At 38.0% G+C, this 22,557-nt stretch overlaps 1 protein-coding gene across 1 annotated transcript in view; it reads left to right on the plus strand.

Moving 5' to 3' along the window:
• The window catches only part of pelo (protein pelota), a 50,512-nt gene that overhangs the window by 22,834 nt on the left and 5,121 nt on the right, over positions 1-22,557 (plus strand). The window contains 4 exon segments of the mRNA XM_067134731.1: positions 45-173; positions 10,389-10,482; positions 19,751-19,943; positions 22,388-22,494. Of these exon segments, the coding sequence (XP_066990832.1) occupies positions 45-173; positions 10,389-10,482; positions 19,751-19,943; positions 22,388-22,494 (523 nt within the window).

Raw genomic sequence — 22,557 nt, forward strand, 5'->3', positions numbered from 1 at the left:
TATGAAAGCCTTAGTTCATGACAGTGTATGCTTTATTGTTCTAGGCCATCGTTAAATACTACGACCAGGTTATGACTGCCATCATTCGACACATAAACTTTGATATCGTGAAAGCGGTCTTGATTGCTTCGCCCGGTTTTGTTAAAGATCAGTTCTACGAATATATGATGAAGGTTAGTGGTTGTGTTGATTTTTTAGTGATAATTATTGTTCGTACAGTACATTTTCTTCAGTTTGCTATATGCTCTCCCATGTTAACTTGAACTTCTTCAACTTCACCAATATTGGTTACTGGAGTTGATGTAGCTGGAAATATCGCTGCCTAGCTATTCATCTGGGCTTGCTACCATTATGATGATAAAGAACATTGACTCTAAGTATGAAGAGACCAAAGAGAACTGAGGGTAAATGAAAAAAGCACATGTATGAGCAAAGGTGCACCCATTAAGGCACACTTTAGATGATACTCCCAAATTGGAGTCTTGCTATGAAGCAGATGTGATTCTCATTGGGATTATAACTACCAATTTCCTCTTCATTCCTTACATTTCAATGACATCTGCGTTTAATGTTATTTTTCTTTCTGAATTTGATGTGCAAAGCCATTTGTTCATATACGGAACAAACCTGGGGTCTTAACATTAGGATAAATCTTCTAGCGCCAGCTTGAACTGGTAAAAAATTCAATAGAATTGTATATGCAAGGAACTGGTGGCATCTGTCCTCTGTCATGAATTAGGTGGAACAACTCCCGACCCAAGTTGGGACTTGTGACATATCAGCATGCTTCTTACCTCCTTTGAGTGAGGACGTCTTGTTCTTTCTCTCTTCCCTAAAGCTGGTTCTTTGCCTGTGTTTTCTTTCTGGGTTTCAGTGTGAAGGTTTTGTGTGCTTGTGGGGAAGAGTTGTGTTTTTCATGGATACCCAAAACCCTGCTAGCTCCATCTCTGGTTCCTGTAAACCTCAGAGGTTGTACCCTGGGGCTGGAGGATTCCCTTACTCCCACTTCCTAGCCTCCATGAATACTGATCCACATTCAGTGTGCAGTAAGTGCAGAGCAAATGTATGTAATGTCACCAATCCTTTTTCAGAATGTCGTTCATGGTTGGTGAATCAGTGGAAGAGGTTCTCCAAGAAGGGTCAGCACAAGAGGAAGATGAAGACACTGGCCTTGTTGGTTGGTTCTGCGTCTCCTTCCTCGTCTTTTCAGCCTCCCCTTGAGGCTGCCCCTTCTTTTGAGAGGCTGGTTTCAGTTGCTTCATCTTCTGTATTAGATTTTTCCCATACCCCCTTCCTGTTCTTCCAGCAATTCGTCGAGGGAAGTATTGGGAGGGGTTTCGGGAGAATTTTTGTCCAGTTTTGCCTCTTCTTTTCCTTCGGGGATGGGAGGGGGCCATCACCATCTTTGTCCCTCTTTCTAGCCTCTGATGTGCAGAAGATGGCAAGTGTTTGGGCATCGTTAGGCCTATCAGGAGTATCCACCTTTTATGGCCTTTTGTCTGACTGCTTGGCTTCCCAATACCCTGTACCGTCTTACGTGGCTGTTCCTGCTCCCCCAGGCCTCCACTATATGGGGTCTAGTGCTGCGACATCTAGCGGGACGCATATGGTACCAACAGCACATCATTATGGGTCACCCCTTCTGCCGTCAGTGGCACCAACCGCCTCTTCACGTGACTCGTCTGGTGTCGTGATGTCACAGCCAGTTCCCTCCGTGACATCACCTTCGACTTTGTCAACCTTTGTGACGTCACCGCCTGCTGCTACTATGACGTCGTCTACTGCGCTGTTTGTGGATTTCTTGGTCAAAGCAGTGTTGGGGAGACTGGATTCGGTGATTGAGGAGAAATGTATTCGTGCTTGTAAGAAGAGTCATGAACCTTCTGTGTCTTTTTCTTCTTCAACGTCGCTAATGTCGCAGTCGTCTGTGTCCCTTGTAAGTACTCCGGTCAGGCATTGGAGAATTAGGGACTTAGGACAAGAGGTGTGTTCTGGAATTGGCAGTGGCTCCCAAGTCGTCAACTTTGCATGAACGTGGTTGTTCCATGTTCGTTTGTCCTCAGAAGGCTACAGACATAGGGGATGTTCGAACCTCCTCCGCCTTGGCCATGGGTCATGACTCTTCGGCCTTGGATGGTGTTGGGATGTCTTCAGGAATCGTACAGATGTATGTGGGTGATAGCGTTCATCCAGCAGACTCGAACACACAAGGACCTCTCTCTAAAAGGAGACGTGATGCAGTGCCCATCTCTCCTGTTTGGCCTATTAATGTTCGTAGGAAGGATGTCAGCGCTCCAATCAAGAGAGTCCCTGGTTGCAGATTCTTCTGATGACGCCCGGCAGATGTGAATGGCGGTGCAGTGTCTAGGCTGGTAGAGGATGGAGATGGTAGTCGTCCATTGGGCCATTGATCAAGGTCTTGTTTGCCCAGAGGTGTTCGTTGTTCCTCTTCAGTGAGTCATGGCTGGAGCGTGAGCAGGCTTGGACATAATTTGTCTCTGGAACAGTCAGACGTGAGAAATGTACTTGGTTCGCAGTCAGGATCGAGGAGCAGATACCACAGTTGACGTTTGTCTTTCCCGGGCCGTGGCGTAACTCTACCAGGCTGGGCGAGGATTCTCATCCATCATGCGACAAGGGTTCTTTAAGTTCCAGAGCGGCTCTTCGGGATCTTGCTTTTCCCTCCACTTTGGGTGGTCAGATTCCACAGGAGGTGGAGGATCTGGAAAGCCAGGAGTTTCTTTCCTCGAATGTAGAGGTTTTAGATCTGATTCATTAGTTCAATAATCTTTCTTAGGGAATTGAAACTCCTTCCAAGATCGCTCCTACTGGTATTGACGCCCATGTAGGCACCAAGAAGGATGTTAGGACTTCTTTTGAGCTGCCGTACTCCAGTCACGTGGATTCAGTCCTTCGTCTTGTGAATTCATTGATCTCAGGTCAGGATAACTCGTTACGATCGAATAGGTCTTTTAAGTTTCTCCCAGCTCCTCTACTTCGCCATAGGAGGTATTATACTACACCAATTGTTCCAGCAAAACTGTGGCAGGTTGTTCTGGGCCTGTTGACTTCTCTGGAGAAACTGGTTCCTCTTAGCAGTCTACATCTATGGTTGTTTTAATGGAGACTGAAGGAATTTTGGTCTCCAGCAAGAGATTCCCCTCACATGCAAGTCCCATTGTCATCAGAAGTGAGAAGTGACCTGCTGTGGTGGTTGGACAACAGCAGTCTGACAGTGGGGCTACCACTCCATTCACCCCCTGTGGAACTTGTAGTGTTCTCAGACGCTTCTTCCAAAGGTTGGGGGCTCTTCTAGAGGACCTCTTGGCCTCCGGAGAGTGAAGTCAGCAGTACAGCAGACTGCACATCAATGTGCTGGAGTAAGGCAGCATTCTTAGCACTTCAACAGTTTCAGGAGAGGGTGGTGGGGCACTCCGTTGTCTTGATGTCAGACAACACAACAGTAGTAGCTTATGTGAACAAACAAGGGGGGCCTGATGTCTCACCAACTTCACCTAATAGCAGTTCAGTGAATCTTATGGCCAGATATATTCCAGGCAAAAAGAATGTAGTGGCAGACAAACTGAGTCGGCAAATACAAATTCTGGGAACAGAGTGGTCTCTGCATCAGGAGATTGTGGACAGGCTGTTTCATGTGTTGGGGAGGGCAGTGATAGATCTCTTCACTACAAGATTTAACAGGAAGCTAGAGGTCTATTGTTCAGTAGTTCCAGACATGCTTGGAGTGGTGGAGGACACTCTTCAACATCCATGGGACAACCTGGACGTGTATGCCTTCCCTCCGTTCTGCCTGATTCGACATGTCCTGAACAGAGTGATGAGGTCCCAAAATCTCAAGATGGCTCTGATAGCTCCTTTATTGCCTCAAGCACAATGGTTTTGAGATCTGCTTTCTCTGCTATCAGAGGTTCCGAGAGATACCTCCTTGGCACAATCTGCTATGTCAACCTCATGTGGAGAGGTATCATTAATTGATAGAATCCCTATCTCTTCACGGGTGGAGACTCTCAAGTATCTCTTGCAAGCAAGAGGCTTTTCTCGAAGAACAACATCTCAGACGTCAGGTTATCTCAGGAAGTCCTTGACGTCCATGTACCAGGGAAAGTGGTCCATCTACTGTGATTGGTGTCGTAGATGGGGTTCCTCTCCACTCGGAACCTCTGTTCAACAGATAGCTGATTTCCTAGACAGTTCTATGTATGAAGGACATAGATATAACTACGTCTTAGGAGATATCTATGCTGATTAAGAGCCTTGAGCAGTCCTGTTCACCTAGAGAGCTTAGGTTTCCTAGTTGGGATTTGACTCTTGTATTGACTAGCCTTACTTGAGCCCTCATGAACCATTGCGGCATGCGTCAGATAGACATTTGACCCTGAAAGCAGTCTTTTTATTACCATTAGCATCATCAAAAAAGGTAGGCGATTTGCATGGTCTGTCTTATGATGTCAAACATACCAGGGGTTGAAGGTCAATAATTTTTTAATTTGCCGTAGAATTTGTTGCAGACTCAAAATCCCTCAATTCATGATGACAGATTCGTCTCTGCTGCACCTTCTTTGGGAGACTTTGTTGACAGTGACCCTGACAAAATGTTGCTGTGTCCTCTCAGAACGCTGCGTGCTTATCTAAAAAGGATTCGACATCTCAGACCAGGATGTCGAAGATTTTTGTTAACACAGGCCGAGTCAAGACAGAAGTGTCCAAGAATACAATCTCATTCTGGCTACAAGAAACGATCATGAATGCATATTCATCATCAGCAGTTGCTTCAGCCAATAGCGTGCATGCAAGAGCACATGACGTTGGAGGGCCGAGTTCCTCTTTAGCATTCAAGAAGAATTTATCTGTTCATAGAATTTTGAATGCTGGTTCATGGCGTCGCCAAACCACCTTCACTTCCTCCTGCCTGAAGGATATTGCTCATAGGTCCATGAACACTTTTTCCTTGGGTCCAGTGGTGGCTGCTCAACAAGTTGTGTAGTTCATCCAGTGCCCTTGGTGGGACAGTTTATATCAAGTCTAAGATGATGATATGAAAGTGAAATGAATGAGATGACTGGTCTTTTCTGTTCTCCTTTCAGCCTCCTTCTTTACCTACAGGCAGTGTGAAGTTTGTTTCGTCATGAGCTGGAACTGGCATGATACAGGTGAGTGCAGTGGCCATATTGTTAGAGTAATCATTAATGAATGAAGTTACCTTTCAGTAGCAGAATATTCCTCTCTTTAGCAAGGAGAGAAAGGGATGATAACAAACCTACATAGGTTGCTACGTTGGTTTGTTATTTGAACAGATGGCTCTTCATCTTCCTCTTATGCATTGAACTTGGGCATTGCATTGAAACCCAGAAGTCTGAACCTAAGTTATGCACATATCCAAGGTACAGAGGTGTAGGTCTTCTTTTTTAGATTTCTCTTATACAAGAAGAATGACCAGGTGTGGCAAACCACCTGTTGGTTAATGATACTTACCTCCCACCAAGAGTAAGTCTGTCCTAATGTTAAGACTCCAGGTTTGTTTCTTGTATGAACAGATCACAAATTTTAAAAATAATTTGTATTTTCATAACTAACAAACCTGTGTTCTTAACATTTAAGGCCCACCTCTAACCACCCGTCTGATAGTTTAACCTGGGTTGGAAGGATACTGATACATCACAAGTTCCCGCCTGGGTAAGTTGTTGTTCCACCTAACTCGGGACAGAGGACTGATGCCGCCAGTTCCTTGCATATACAATTCTGTTGAATTTTTTACCGGTTCCAGCTGGCGCTAGAAGATTTATCCTAATGTTAAGACTGCAGGTTTGTTAGTTATGAAAAATACAGATTATTTTTTAAATTTTTTATTTTTTTATTGTTTGTATTTTATAATATGTATTTTGTATTTTCTTGTTGAGCAGAGCAGGCCGACATGAGTCACTTAATAGTTTATCTGTTACTGTATTTGTGTTAATCATTTTGTGTCATTTATCTTTCTTGTTGGTATTTATTGTCATTTACCTTTATGTTGATACATGTACAATCAACATCCCCCACTAAAAATGCTTAATACTGCTTATTTTAATAGTTCAAACACCAAAGTTCCCCTCAAAAAAATGTTTATAACTGCCTGTTTTAATAGTTCAAACACCAAATGTATACCTTGAACTATCATCCTTCACCAAATATACCTTAAACTGTCATCCTCAAATACTTTAATATTTCAAAGTCATCTTACAACATTACCCTTAAAAATATGTGGCTCACAGCTGTGTGTGAAAACTAATCGAGTTACCCCTAAGAGAGGGAGAGAGAGGGAACTGAGAAAGGAAGAGAGGACAAAAATGCATATGCACATTAAAAATATTTTAATACACCGGTGACAATATCTGTACAAAGGTAAATAAGGATTAATTCACAAAACTAGGTTATAATATACGGTATCCGTCAACACATTAACCCATAATGGACGGGCATCACAAAATGAGTATCTACGACAGGTTTTGAGTGATGGATGGGCTAACTCATATGAGTATTAATATTATGTGCCATACGATTTGGATGAATTTAGCGAGAAAGATGTTCATATCACTTCAGTGGTTGATAAATGGATTATGGCAACTGTAGTAGCCCAGCACAGGACAGAGGGGGATCAGTCTGCCTTGAGACTTAATAGGAAACGTATTGCCCCTCACTATCCCGTGACATCTTTTTATTTATTTGCTAATAAATATACCCAGAGATTGCTGTTGGTTTTAGTTCTTATCTTTTATGATAGTTTATCAGCTATATTTTTAATTTTACAAAGGAAAGTGCAAAGAAATATTAGAAAAAATATGTATACCCCACAAAAAATTACTGCATCTCCCATCTCGTAAATATTTTACAACAAATATACTCAGAATTTGTTACTGATTTTAGTTCTTATCTGTTATGATATTGTGTGAGCTGTATCTGTAATTTTACAAAAATAAAATAAAATAAATTATTAGAAAAAACATGTATAACTTGGTAAAATTAGCATATTTTTACAAGTGTGTTGTAAGAGTCCCCACACAGGGTTGTAAATAGTCACTTTCAATTTCCCATGGAAGGTAAGGAAAAATTTTTAGAATTTTTTTATTACACCATGTGCATTTGCATATCTTTTACTTTCCATTGATGTGTTTTTTTTCTTAAATTGGCCAACCTTTAAGTTTGCCCAGTCTGGGTGTGTGTTTAATATATATTTAGCCCATTCCTTAAGGGTTAAACTAAAATTAATCATAAAAAAAGGGAAAACTTCCTCTTAAAGCTTCGGAGCTACAAGCCAATCAGCAACTAGCAAAGCTGGTATCCTGCTCTGTGATTGGCTCTTCTAACCCTTCCAGCCAATAGCGTGTCATGATACAAGCCAATCAGCACTGAGGTAACATACCCTGCTGTGTGATTAGCTACTTCTGATACTTCCAGCCAATAGCTCCGTTTCTATCTATCTATCTATCTGTCTGTCTATCTATCTATCTATCTATCCATCTCTCACATTCTGCGAGTATCCATTGGTGTAAAGAGAGAGAGAAGAGCGGAACTGAGTTGTTTACATTGTTAAACAATTAAAAATGTCGCGACGATAGTTTTTTATTCATACTACGATGATAATAGATCAGTATAGTAGTACAGTATACATATATGTATATCTTTCCCTCAACTCTCCCTTTCTATCCATCTATCTATCTATCCATCTCTCACATTCTACGAGTATCCTTTGGGGTAGAGAGAGAGACTTTGCTCAGGTGCTAACCCCTTCACGGTCACTATGTTGATGATTGACAGTTAGGCCTTCATCCCTCCGAGTCAGAGAGAAAAAGATCGGAGAAAACAATTATTGAGGTAAAATCTTACTTAATTTACTATATTTTCCTTAATGAATTAATATTTTGCTGTGTTTACATTAATATTAATATGTGAGCCCTATGTGAGCTAAAAGTCAGCTTAGTGGTTTGGTTAAACTAATAATAATAATGAGGAAAATGTCACTCACTATACTTGTAGGAGGTTCCATTAAGTCAGAGGTGTAGGATCATCCCTAGTCTCGTGGAGGAACTTTTCAGTTTTCCAGGCAATGAGGGCAGGTGTCTTGTGTAGGCAGACAGCCTTTACCTCATTCTACTTGAGGGGTGTCACCCAAGTTTCTGGATACCGTCTCCTTGGAACTTGTGGAGGCTGTTCAACAAATTGTGTAAGCACCCAGCCCCCAATTACAGACAAGTATCTTGCCTGAGTTCTTTCTCCTAGAGTAAGTCTGTCTAGAGATATGAATGCAGTGACTTGACTCTCAGGCCCAGAGCACTACTATTTTGTCATGCCATATGCCATAATTACCCCTTAAAGGGGTGATGCCATCAGTGCATCTCAAGCAGTGCACTGTAGGGATTACTTGAGGTTCTTTGCAGCATCCGTTCAGCCGCTAGCTTCCATCTTACTTTCCACCCTTTCCTGATGATTGTTTTGTAGTGCAATTGAGAGGTTTTCCTCCTGTTTCATCTTTAAAACCTCTTGTACTGTCAGTTTTCCTTTCAGCAGTGAATGACCTCATAGGTCCCAGTGCTTGACCCTTCGCCTAAATTTTATATTCCATTCCATTCCATATACCAGGTTGAGTAGAAGGGCACAGGAGTCAGTTTTCCTGTGCTGATACCTGCGAATATGACCAGGGCAATTCGAGCAGGGATTCAACAACAGTCAGTTGTCAGAGATGATGTCCCACCTAAGAAGAGAGTTTCCTATAGAAAAGACAATGGTTTGCATTTCTGCAGAACAGACATCAAATTTTAAAGTCCTTTGTATTTTCTTATAAACACAAACTCAAGCCTTTTATTACGATTTCCACTTTGTCACTGTAGCATAGGAAAAAGTGTTTCCATAGGCTCAGTGATGGGTAAGTGAGGATATTCCTCCACTCACGCCCTTAACCATCAGTTAACTACCTTGTTACAAAGTTTTACAGCCCTCTCTGAGCGTGCACTGAACAATACTCCTCTGTACAAGGCTCTGGTTAGTGAAGTATTAAAAATACACATTACTTTAAAAATTTGAGATGTTTGTATACCATAAGCTAACATTTAATACCAAACATTGTAATGGACAGTATCAAGCTTTAGTCCAGACTAAAGATGGGAATAAGGTCGTCTGAAGTCATTCAGAAATTGTGCAATTAAGACAGATTCATGTGTTTCCACATCATCATCTCTGCATTTGTCATGTTAGATGCATCATTTCTATGTATGAATGTGTTCATCATGTATATGTATGCTAGATGTTATACTTAGTACACTGTATTTTATCGTAGTTTATACTGTACATAACTTATCGAATGAGAGCCACAGATCTATAGTTGACAATTCATTTTTAATCAAACAAAATATTTGGACATGTAGTCAGCAAATTTACCTTTGATTTTTATTATGCTATATTGGGGTTTGTTGTAGCAAGAGCGTAATGTACATAGTTGAAATTCAGATTTCCTATGAAAATCAAGCTCATTTTTGCTCTCTACCAGTTTTTCTGTTTTCATCAGCTTTCATTCATGACTTTCAACATAGGACTGTACAGTTTGTCCTGTTTCTTCAGGTAGTATGTAGCAGTTGTTCCAGCATCAAACTCCTTAGACTTAGTCAGATGTCACACACACTCTTCAGCAATATCTGAACAGAGCACAAAACACTGTAAGTAGTGCGCGCACGACACACACACACACACACACACACACACACACACACACACACACACACTCTCTCTCTCTCTCTCTCTCTCTCTCTCTCTCTCTCTCTCTCTCTCTCTCTCTCTCTCTCTCTCTCTCTCTCTCTCTGGCTTTTAGTTTTTTTAATTTTGGATTCTCACTCTGTAGGCTACTGTATAATAACTTGATACCTATAAAATTAATTAATAAAGCAATATGCTGAAAAATATGAAAGGGATGAATACAATGATTTGAATATTTATGGCTGCTGTAAGTTCTTGTTAAGTGATCTTGTATCTAAATTGGAGAAATTTGCTACCAGTGATCAACACTGCAGATGCATTAAAAGTTGACTGCTGTAAACCTTTGGATCCCTAAGGCACTTCAGTTGGACTACCACTACCCATCATATGACTGTTAGGAAAAAACAGCATTGTTTGGGAAATTTGGAGATGGTTGTGCATCTTGTATAAGTGATGGGTTTGTGATGAAACAAATATTTATTGTAGTTGTTTTATTAAGCTGGTCTTTTCTCTTATTTAGGGTCTGTATTTTGTTGAATAGAATTATAGTAGCATCTGTGTTGCCATTAATCAATGGTATTATGTGTTTTTAGAATTACTATGGTATTTAATATAGTATTGAACCTTTGTTGAATTTTTCTTTCTAGAATGCAGTGCAGGCAGACAACAAACTTCTTTTAGAAAATAAAAGCAAGTTTGTACTTGTACATTCCTCCACTGGTTTCAAGCATTCCTTAAGAGGTAAGAGCTAGTTTTATTTAAAAAAAGGTAGACTTTTTCGTTTATTGATGGTATTAATTTCAACAGCAGTTCAGCCTAAGAGTTTTGCAGCTGAAATGTTTCTCCTCAGAGTTTTAGCCTAAAGGTCAACAAAGGAGTTGTCCTTATCTCTGGTCTTGGTGAAGGGTCACCATTTCTTGGATGATGCCTCAACCTGATCCTCACACTGCCCACTCTCTGACCATTGTGCTTGCACCTGCCCATTATTTTTCCTAGCCCATTAACTGATCTGCTGCCTGACTTGCATGCTCTTCATTGACCAGCCCACTACCATCCACATCTCTGCATCCATCTCTCCCAGTGACTGACCCACTACTGTAGTCAGTTTCATTTCATCTGTCCACCCACGGGTGAGGATGTGGCACGTACATGGGTAGCACGTAATAGGCAGACAATCAATGTTTCCAATATCATTGGCTTGTTTTGATGAATATTAAACTATGTCTTCAGTAATGTATATGAATGTTTAGGTATACAGAGAACCCTCGTCCCTTCTTGTATAAATTATAAACATGCTGATTTGTATCGATAATATACCAGCATAAGAACACGAAAGATGAGCTTGTATCAAACATTTTACTGAGATCAAACACAAACGAATTATGAGGTTTCAATAATTATGATTTGTCTTACTAGTACCCAGGCTAAACCAAGACCTGTGCTGATAAACAGTGTCATTGCATGGACACAAAAATAAATATTATAATGATAAAGTAATATCAACATCTTTAAACTGAAAAATAACTTTTAACAGTGTTTGCAAGTAGAACATAAAGCATGGACCCATGAAGCTAGGTCTATCCTGCTGAGTCACTAGATATCATATTTTATTGGCCTTTAACCGAGAACTGCTACAAGCCTCTTAGGTGGCTGTATGGGGGCCTGCTATAAGCCACTTCAGAATGCCATTTTTTATCTTCTGACAAATTCCCTTGTGACATTACTCAGCTTGTATTATTTTTTCATGATAAAACTTTTTGTTTGGTAGAAGTTTTAATGTTTAGAACTTTATTTTACCTATATATATTTATGTACAATATAAAAATTTACCCATAGATTAAAATTTAACTATTTTCCAAAGGAAAATAGTGAAATGTAGGTCTTTTCAGTCAAAACTTGTTTTATATTAATATATTAGAAACATGCACAATAAAAAAATATAACAGCAAACATATACACACATATACAGGCACTCCCTAATTATCGGTGGGGGTTCTGTTCTGACAGCGTGACGATAACTGAAAATCGCCGATTTTTGGTTATTGGCACCTCTGTTAGTTATGTATTGGAGCCAATACCCAATTATTGGTGCTGATAAGTGGAAATCGGCGATTTTTGTTGCTAGACAAGGGCCGTAAAACTGGATCGCCGATAACCGGGGACTGCCTGTACACAATATCACAACATAATATACTGTTCAGTAAGGGAAATAAAAGACGCAGCAACTCCTAAAACTTATATCAGCAGCGGTTTCCTAGTGAAAATTATGGCAACACTTCCGAATTTTTTTTTTTTTTTCTTTTCAGTATCTGATGAGCGTTTCATTATCATTACACTCCCCGATATACAGTATAATAAGTTGTAATGATTACTTGTCAAAAATAGGCTAAAACATCATAGCATAATAAGGAGTGTATTAAGTAAAAATATGCTATCCTCTACGGGGCCCAACAACAAGCCCGTTATACCCAACTCCCTCTCCACCCATGTGTGACAACTGACAGACCAACTACCCGTGGTACCCCCGCACCACCTAGTCATCGGGCAAATTACCACGTCGCATAACAAAATTAACTTCGATGGTTTATAATAAAATAGCAAAGAGAAAGAGGGGAAAAATATTTTGATGATACAGTACATGCAATGAAGTAATTACAAAGGTGTTGGTAAAGTTATGTATTAGATTCTGAAGAGTAGCATTTTTATCAAGATAGCTGCAACACTGGACTGTTGTAAAATGATATTGATGCATTTATTGGGTTAGGAACACATTCATTCCATTTCAGACAAAATTACCTTTTGTAACTTTTATTTATTCATTTATCTACATATCATTCCAATGCCCAACGTTGAAAAAGAAATATGTTTGTCTATGCTAGCCTTTTATGCTGTATATATGTTGTCAACATTCTAAGGATGAAGGGAACTCAAAAGGATTTCAAACTTGTTAAATAAGTGTTCAGTAAGTTATTTAGCCAAATGGTCTTGAAAGTGTCCAATCACTGAGCTGTTATATTGATTTGTATACTTCAGGAAAAATATATAAATACAGTGAAACCTCGCTTGAATGGTCGTCTGTTAAAGCCAATTGTCTGTTAAAGTGAAGCATTGTTTTTTTCGTGTTAAGTGATGTTTATCAGTAGGCTAGCCTCAGCCTAGGTTCGATAGCCACCGACATACATAAAAGGTTTCACATTATGAAATAAACTGATAATAAAGGTATTAAAGCCCTTTTTACCATGTATATTATTGGCATATCTTCATAATAAATAGCCTATTCGAGGAATAATTCCATATCGATGAAATCAACTGTTATCAATGCGAGGCCAGCTGACAATATGTAAATATCGAATTTTGGTTGTGCTCACCGCAATCTTTATCTTTCGGTAACCTTTCAGAAATTTTAATGGCTGTGTAATTATGGTAGTACAGTAAATCCCCGCATTCGTGGGGGATGCGTACCACACACCCTGCGAATAGCTAAAATCTGCGAATACTTAAAACCCCTCTAAAAACACTTAGAACTGCCTATTTTGATAGTTCAAACAAAAAAAAAGTCTAAAAATGCTTATACCTGAGTATTTTAATAGTTTTATCACAAAAAGTGCATTTAGTCATAAAAATTATATGAAAATACAGTAATTAGTGAATATTTCTCAGTGAAAAATACAGCAAATGGGCGAATTTTCCACGAATAATGTGTATGTACGTTCCACAGAAAAATCTGCAAGTCGTGAGACTGCGAGTGTGGCGGGTTTACTGTAATAACATTTAGGATAATGTAATAAAGTATTAATTTTTCATTAGAAATTCATTATCATTTTGGTAAATAACTGGAACAATTCAGTCATAATGAATGGTAATTATGTACGATAATTATCGTACATTATCGTACTGTTAGGGGTTTGTGATTGGCGATGAAACGTAAACAGAACAGTGGTTACTCTCTTAGGCAACGTGTGTAGGAAAAACATGATATAGAATCGACTTTGGTATTTCTTGTATTTTGAATTTCTAGGGATACAGTAAGGAAAACGGCATTCGTAATAACATCATCTTTACATAACTAGTATTTCATAAGATACCTGTTGTTGCAAAAGCTAGTCCTTACACAGATGGTGCTGTAATTTAGAGTCGTCTTATACAGGCGGTCTCGGTTATCGGCATGGGTTCCATTCTGAGGTGTGATGATAACCGAACATTGGCAATTTCGGCACTTTTTCAGCAATTTTCAGGGCTTATTTGTGTCGAAAAGCACCGATTTTCGGTTATCGGCGTCTCTGTTAGGTATTTATCAGCATCAATACCCAATTTTCGGTGCTAGTAAACGGAAATTGGCGATTTTCAGTGCCAAAAGTTGCCGATTTTTGTCGCTAGACAAGCGCTGTAAAACTGGATCGCCGTCAACCAGGGACTGCCTGTACCACAGATATGAGGTAAATTCATGAAAATTTGCCTTAATTTTCATCCTCATCTTATGTAAAGGTTGTCTTGTACACGAAAATACAAGGTAATTTCCAATTTCGCACCAATGCTGAGGTTAGTGCGAAAGTAAATGTAAACAATAACAGCCACCACCTTTGACCGGATTTTGTCCTTGAAATTCGATGTCTGTTGGTTCTGGGTCCGTTAAAGCGAGGTTTTAGTGTATGTGAATTATTCTGAAAAAAAAGCCAAAGTAACATTGTCATCATTCCACGTATTAACTGAAATTTCCCACCTTCCATCAAGTACTGCAGTTGCTGTCCCAGGCCTCAGACAGCCTATTAAGCAGCAATATTTCATGCTATTTCAAATACAGGTTGACCATCACGGATCCAGCATCATTGGGACCTGCAGGTCACTGGATTAGTGATTTTCACAGATCAGAGACTGGTTAGGTTAGAATACACTTAACCCAACAGTTAACCAATCATCCTAACTTTAAAATACCCTGTAAATCAGGACAAGTTGTTAATAAGGAAGGAAGAAACATTAAATGAAAATCAAGTGAAATTTTAATGAAGCATAGGCAAAATAAATGATGCAGGTAATCCTTTTGACTTACACAAGAAATTTCATGACTGCCACTTCCAAGGTGAAGAGCTGGAATTTGCAACTAAGTACATTTACATGTTAGGTGAATGGCTATCATGATTTCCATTTTCGTCATCTTTGATTTTTTTATATACTGTATGTTAGTCTCATATTTTTACTTTATTTGTCATTTTTTAATTTTTACAAGCCAAACGGTAACTGCAATCATGTGCATAGGGTACATACGAATGCGCAAGCTAATCACTGGTGTCGGAGAACTTGCTTCAGCTTGTTTTGGTTCATGTTGTCACACTTATGATTTTTTTAAATTCATATTTTATGCAATTCTCATATATACTTTTACTACATGTTATCATTTTTAATTTTTACAATCCAAAAGATAAAAGCAATTGCGTGCCTAGTGCACTTAAGAACACACAAACTATTCACTGTCATCAGAGAACTTGCTACAGCTTGTTGGTATGCTTATGATGTTTTTATTCACATTTTATGCTATTCACATATACATTTTTACTATATTTTCTTGTTTTTTAAATGAACAAACTCATTTGATGGCATTGGAGGACATGCTACAGCTTGTTTTGTTTTGTGTTGTTACGCTTATGATTTTTTGAATGTATATTTTGTTTTTCTCTTTATTTAGTGTATTTTCTCATTTTTTACTTTTAAACCCCAAAAGGTAAATGCATTCATGTTTTTTAAAATTTGTATTTTACATTTTCTCATTTATATTTTTACTGTATTTTCTCACTTTCTATTTTTACAATCCAAAAGATACAGTAAATGCAATCCTTTAAGTGGGTACATAAGCATCAACTCATTCGCTGGCTTTGGAGAACTTCGTACAGCTTTTGTTTCATGTTATAGTCTTGCAGTTTTCTTATTCATATTTTATACTATTGTCATTTATATTTTTACTGCATTTGCTCATTTTTACAACCCAAAAGATAAAAACAGTCCAGTGCATAGGGAATGTCGTAGACATCGAGTAGCACCAACAAACAGTACCAGCAGGTTGGTGCAGTGACCTGGAAAATTTGTAACTGCTGTCTTTTATTGACCCTCACATAGCCAGATCTTTGTATTTACCTGGAGGGAGATAAAAAATAATTACCTAAAGCTCATCGTTCGTTTGTTTCATCTGAGTAGACTTTTTTATATAAGCATGTCTCTTTTGTGCTTGTATTGTTATATTATTGATCTAAATTGACATTTTTATTATTTAAATAAGGTGTGAGGATTATTTGTATATATAAACATTTAGATGTATTAATGAAGAAATAGTTTGCATCTTTATCACTGTAAACCTACAATATTGGAAACATTGATTTCAGCCAGCTGAGCTGTGCATATTGCCACATCTACCTAAACCTACGCTGATGAGTGGACAGATAGAATCAAATTAACTATAGTCTCTCTTGCTCCATGCCTTTCTTCCCTGAGACCAGCAACCTTCAACCTGTTTGCTGAACTCCTGCTTTGCCCAGTGTCCAATTACAGGCAGTCTCCGGTTAATGGTGATCCGGTTTTATTGTGCTTGTCTAGTGACGAAAATTGGCAATTTTCGGCGCCGAAAATCGCTGATTTCCACTTACTGGCGCCGATGATTGGATATTGGCACCGATACATACCTAACAGAGGCGCTGATAACCAAAAATCGGTGCTTTTCAGTGCCGATGAGCCCCGAAAAAGCGCCAATTTTATCAGCGATTTTCAGTTATCATCACACCCCCAGAACGGAACCCCCGCCGGTAACTGGGGACTGCCTGTATTTGTTTCATTTGCCTCCAAACTTTGACTGTAGCATTGTGGACAGTTCACTTCTCTTTCCTGCATTTGATCAAGTGCAGTGGTAGTGGTAAAAGTAATAGATATGAGTCTATGAAACTTTTTTATTTACAATCAATGTTTGACCCTTACAGTATTTTGATTTTTTGGATTACGGTGAATGGCTGTTCAAGTGTTCAACATTTCATTGAGTTGTAATATTAATCAGAATACTGTAGTTTTTGTGGAGACATTTCACAAAATTGGTAAAATTTCAGTATTGTTCACTATAACTAATCACAAATCAGGCTGCTTTTATACCCTATCGGCGCCTTCATGGCGATTTAGGCGTTGTCCCCTACGTTGCCAAATGTACTTCTCTCGCGTTTTTAAAGGCCTACCCTTCCCATTTACCCCTTTTAATCCGTGCTTCTGTCAAGGAGGTTTAACCTCCTTGGCGTTTGTTAATGTCTCCTGGGAGCAGTATACTTCTGGGTGTTCCCTATTGCCTCGACACTCCTTCGAAAATATTTCCATTCTTCCAGGTCTCTGTTTTTCACATAGGCCTCATTGAATCTCTTTTTGGACCTTCCTTGTGATTATCTCACGCTACTGGACTTCTGCACTTTTAATTTACTTGTTTTTGTGTCAATTTACTGTATATATATGTCTATATACATATACATATATATATGTATATATATATATATATATATATATATATATATATATATATATATATATATAGAAAATAGAGAGAGAGAGAGAGAGAGAGAGAGCGCTACTGACATTTGAAAAGGATTGTGTGTGTAGACAGATAAGTGAGCGCAGCATAAATATACATAGGTTACACAAATAAGATTATCGGCAGCTATCATATTTAATTTATCATCTATTCATAATATGGTCCTTCGTTTCTTTCCAGTTAGAGTATTCATAACATTTTTCTGTTCATATATCTTCTTTTCTTTGATTAAATCAAGCGTTGGTACTTCCTTCCTAACATAAAAGTCTAATACGCTCTTGTCAAAATCGTCAAAATCTGTCATGGTTGTCGGTTGATGCTTCTCCCGTTCCAGGAAAAATTGCTGTGCCGCATCTCTCTTCCATATCTTTGCCTTCTTTGCAAATCCTGCTGATTGTTCTCTCCAGTATCATTGTTGCTTCTGAGGCGCATTGCAGTGTTTTGCTGATATCCACAATGGGTCCACGGTTTGCCTTTTCTTTAGAAAAGTACTGAACGACCCTATGAACGATTTCTCGAGCCTGTGGATAAAGATTAATGCGGGAACGAAGACTTCCTTCCATATTGTTTGTAAGGCGACAGACTCCTTAATGAGTCAGTGAGTGTTTTGACTGAGCTTCCCTTGTGGAGGCACGAGCTGTTTGACATCTTTATGCCCTGAGGTCAGCTTAACACGTGAGAGGAACTGGCAGCGCTGGAAATTTTTTTGTCACGTTTAAGAATAAACGTGTTGTTTTTATTGTTGTTAAATGCTAGAAAATTACGAGGGCCTTTAATAATTGGCAAAAATTGATTAGCAACCAATTATATTTGTGTTGTATAACTTATGCTGCCTTCATATACCATACAATGTGAGTGGGAATATTTGATGTGGCAGCGCCGGTCACCTCCCATGTCCTGCCCTTTTCGCCATGAAGGAGCCGATGGAGTATAGTAGTGTCAACTGTGGGTTTTGCAGTGGAGTGTCATGATGTTCATTCAGAGGCAAATTTTTCACAAAACACTTTTGCCAAATTCAAGATAATTTTTTTTATGACTGATCAGGTAGCTTAACAAAGTTTTAAGTTACAGAAGCCATATGTATAAAAATGTATACTTTGTACTACATTAAAGAACACAGAGTAAAAATTTACAGGTAGGCAGAAACAGCTAGTCATTCTCATAATTACTGACACCTACACATTTTTCTACATACAGTATATGTATGATACACGTTAAATTCATTGTTTGATTAGGGCATCTTCATACCAAAAGTTATTTTATTTTGCCTCCAAATTGACTACACTTGACTCACTTATATTTGATCATATCCCATGTGACCTAATCTACTTCCTGCATGTAAAGAATGCAGGTTAGTAACAGGGAACATAACTTTGTGAATGAGCATACATAGACCAATAACAAATGTAATGTTTAGGAAAAAAAATTAGGGAGATTTCTCAATCTTCATCTTTTTTGGTTTAGCCAAAAATAAAATGTGAAAAATTGCAACTTAATAAATATAATAAATTTCAGTATAAAAACCAACCTTTTGGAGAGGCCCTGAAAGAGATCATATGTTAGCTTAGTGGTCTGGTTAAACTTCCTAATGAATAATAACAAAGATGAACAGATTATTTTAATAAGCCAATATTTACAAGGTTGTGTGAGGTTCAATACTTTATGAAGATTTAGTGTAAAATAATAATACAGGCAGTCCTTGGGTTACGATGGGTCCGGCTTACAATGTTCCAAGGTTACAACGCTTTTCAAATATATTCATCAGAAACTATTTCCTGGTTTACGATGCATGTTCCAGGGTTACGACACTCACGACGCCGATCTGACGGAAGAAATATGGCTCCAAAATGGCAGAATAGTCAAAATTTTGAAGTTTTTTGATGAAAAACTCTATAAAAATTAAGTTTTCATTGTTTTCAATGCACCCAAAGTATTAAAAGTAAGGTTTTCTTTGGATTTTTGACGATTTTTGATGATTTTTCAGCTTAGGACGATTTTCGGCTTACAATGTGGCTTAGGAATGGAACCTCCATCGTAAACCCAGGACTGCCTGTACAGTAAAGTTGGATATTAGAAAAATCAATTCCGAGTGACGATTGTTCTTTTATACAGTAAAACAGTCTTTGTTTTTATACCTTGAACCATGTTATTATGTAAAGTTTTCAATAAGGTAGCTGTGCTGTTATTTTTTGCACTGAATTTTCAAAAATGTGTATTACGTATAGTATTTATTCTCAGTTGAAAGTACTTTAGTATCAGTAGCTCATTAGCCTTGAAAATGTGATTAAGACATTTTAAAAACATTTTGCTTTGATTTTTGCATATGGTAGTCATGCTATTTGTTTGTTTTGAAGTTTTATTCTTTTGCAGTTTGCCCTAATTTAATGAAATTTGCATATTTTTTATCATTGTATGCAGTGCCTTGGTTGATATTTCACTAAAAAAAAATCATTGTTGCAGAGGTGCTTGAGGACCCAAACATAGCATCAAGACTGGCAGATACTAAGGCTGCAGGAGAGACCAAAGCTCTCCAACAGTTTATGCACATGATGGGCAATGATCCAGATCGCGCTTTCTATGGTATCAAACATGTCGAACGAGCAAATGAAAGTCAGGCAATTGAAACTTTGTTGGTATCTGACAGCTTATTTAGGTTTGTATTTGGTTGTTTTTCTATCATATGTTAGTAGGTTGCATTACCACAGTATATCTAAACCAAAGAAATAACATTCTCTTCCAAAAAGATAATTTCCAGACATAAATACTTTATAAATTAAAATTATTTGTAATTTCACATGCATAGGTGATAATAGAATGTTGTAAAATAGTAGAGATGTGTGAAATTAATGCTGATCCCATCCTATCAGGAAAATTAATGGAACTATCACAAAACTTATTGCATTCACTGTTTATAAAGAGCCCAAGTTTATATGGGAAGCAATCATTCCAAGTTGATATACCAGACCTGATAAAAGTTGCAGGGAGGCCAATGAGAAATGAGAAATAGTATGCTAAAAGAGATTATAATAGTGGTACTTTGAAAACAAACTACAGAATAAATCTGTTGTCTTATGTGGATCCAGTTAAAATTTTCCATTTTTCAACCACATTTACTGATCTTTTCAAGTTGAAATCCCCGAACTTAAAACTGAATATATTTTATTTTAACTATAATAATCAGTGATAGGGAGATTTTAAGCATCACTAAGCCTGAGCCACTTATCATTAGATTTGCTTTCTGTTCAACTGAACAGTGTTCTAGGTAACTTAGTTATTGTGGAGAAGGTTCAGGTGAGTTTTTCTAATATTTTTTACAAAGATTTTTGGGGCCATTTCTCCTAAATTTAGCACTTTATATTTACAAAATAAAAAGTATTTTGCCAGGAGACCAGAAATTAGGCAGTATGGCAACTGCTCCCAAAGGTTATATAGGTGCCAGTTGCAATAATTACAGGCAGGTTTTCATCTTTCAGTGTTGTTTAAGTTTGCTGATAAATTGATAATTAAATCCTTGGTATTTGCCACTGCACTTATATGATTGACCAGGCCAGCTGATGTTGGTTGCCCATGCCTTTACTGAATATTCTTAACTTATTCTGTTATTTTCTTATACATTTGACTATACTAAATTTAGAAATAAAATCTTCATTTTTGCCTGCAACTCAAATGATAAAGCCCTTTCAGTTGGTAACAAGTTTAGGGACCGTAACCTTAGCACTTTTTGTTTTCATCATAATTCCTTAATACTGTATAGTGTTTTGATGAGAAATCCTGTAAATATAAGTCTGGCCCTGGTCCCCAGTGTCATGGTATGGAGTCTACAGGAGGGATGATTTGACTCTGCCAACATTGCAATGGAAGTAGTAATTTATCCACTTACGACATCTTGGCTCACAGTATGTCTACCTTTTCCTTCCTCTTGAACTGTCACATGTGTGGTTTTTAACCACCTACCATTGAATAACCTCCTGTTCATTGTCATATGTTACACAACCTTTACTCATGCATAATTTAACATCAACACACCTACAGCTAAGCTTGTAGATCTTTTAACATCCTTTCTATGATGCCATTTGGCTAAAAAGTTCTTTTCCCAACTTCTATCCCTACTGTTGCAATTTGCACCTAATTCCATGACTTTCTTCGTCCATTTTAGTTCTTACCATGAGTTTGTGCTGTAGTGTTATCCACACTTTCTCCTTATAGGGGGACTATAAACCATCCATATTGATGTGGAAGAAATGATGGAATAATGCAGAACCCAACATTTGTAATTATCATAGAGTTGCAGTCAACATTCTAGATCGTTTCTTTACCTAAAACTTTTCTGTTGCTTGGACCTTTGCTTCTCATCCAATTGCTGATTGTTTTGTTGGTATCCAAATTCTTGACCTTGTGGCACCTAATATTGATGAGGTTTTGAGTTTTATGTTATTGTGGCAAACTCATTTTCTGTCATGACTTTCTTTCCTTGTGACCCTTAATTTAGCATTCCTTCTCCAGTAAGAGAATGAGCAGTAGTCATTGTTAGCCTCTCCTGCTACTCATTATGATTTTTTTGGTATTTGGTTGGAGATGCTGTACCTTTGTACATTGAAGGAAGAAGTTTTACTCAAACAAAAAAAAAGAAATCCGAATTTTTTCCTTGTCTTCTGCAAGATGCTGATTATTTGCTGATAAAGTTCACAACAACAGATTGTTCAACATGCAGAGCTCCTGCTTCTTCTACTCTACATTTGTAATCTTATACCTTTCCTAAAAATCTTTGCTCAAGCTGGTAGAGTTCTTGAATCTTCAGAGATTAGCAGTGTATTTATTAAATAGCAGTGTATTTATTAAAAGATCACAGATACTTAGGCTTGGTTATGAATACCTTCAACTGCCTTTTTCCTGGAATTTTGTACCTGCCTTGGATAAAACCTGGAACTAGTATTCAATCAGGAATAGGATCCAGTGTAATACATTTTCTAGTTTTTTCAGTCAGTTGAAAGTTATTGTTCATTATTACAATGAAAAAAGTTTTATCGTTGTGCATAAAAAGTTTAATGCTTAGTAATTATAAACATCTTAGTGTTCTAAATGTTTGCTTTTTTCCAGATCTCAGAATATTGATGAAAGGCGAAGATATGTTCAGTTAGTGGACAGCGTTAAGGAGAATGGTGGTGATGTTAAGATATTTTCTAGTCTCCACGTATCTGGTGAACGTATGTATACTGTACCATGGACTGTAAGCATGGGTTATTCCTTTATTTACATCACTAATATTT

The sequence above is a fragment of the Macrobrachium rosenbergii genome, chromosome 36, assembly GCF_040412425.1.
Source record: "Macrobrachium rosenbergii isolate ZJJX-2024 chromosome 36, ASM4041242v1, whole genome shotgun sequence".
Lineage (NCBI taxonomy): Eukaryota > Metazoa > Arthropoda > Malacostraca > Decapoda > Palaemonidae > Macrobrachium > Macrobrachium rosenbergii.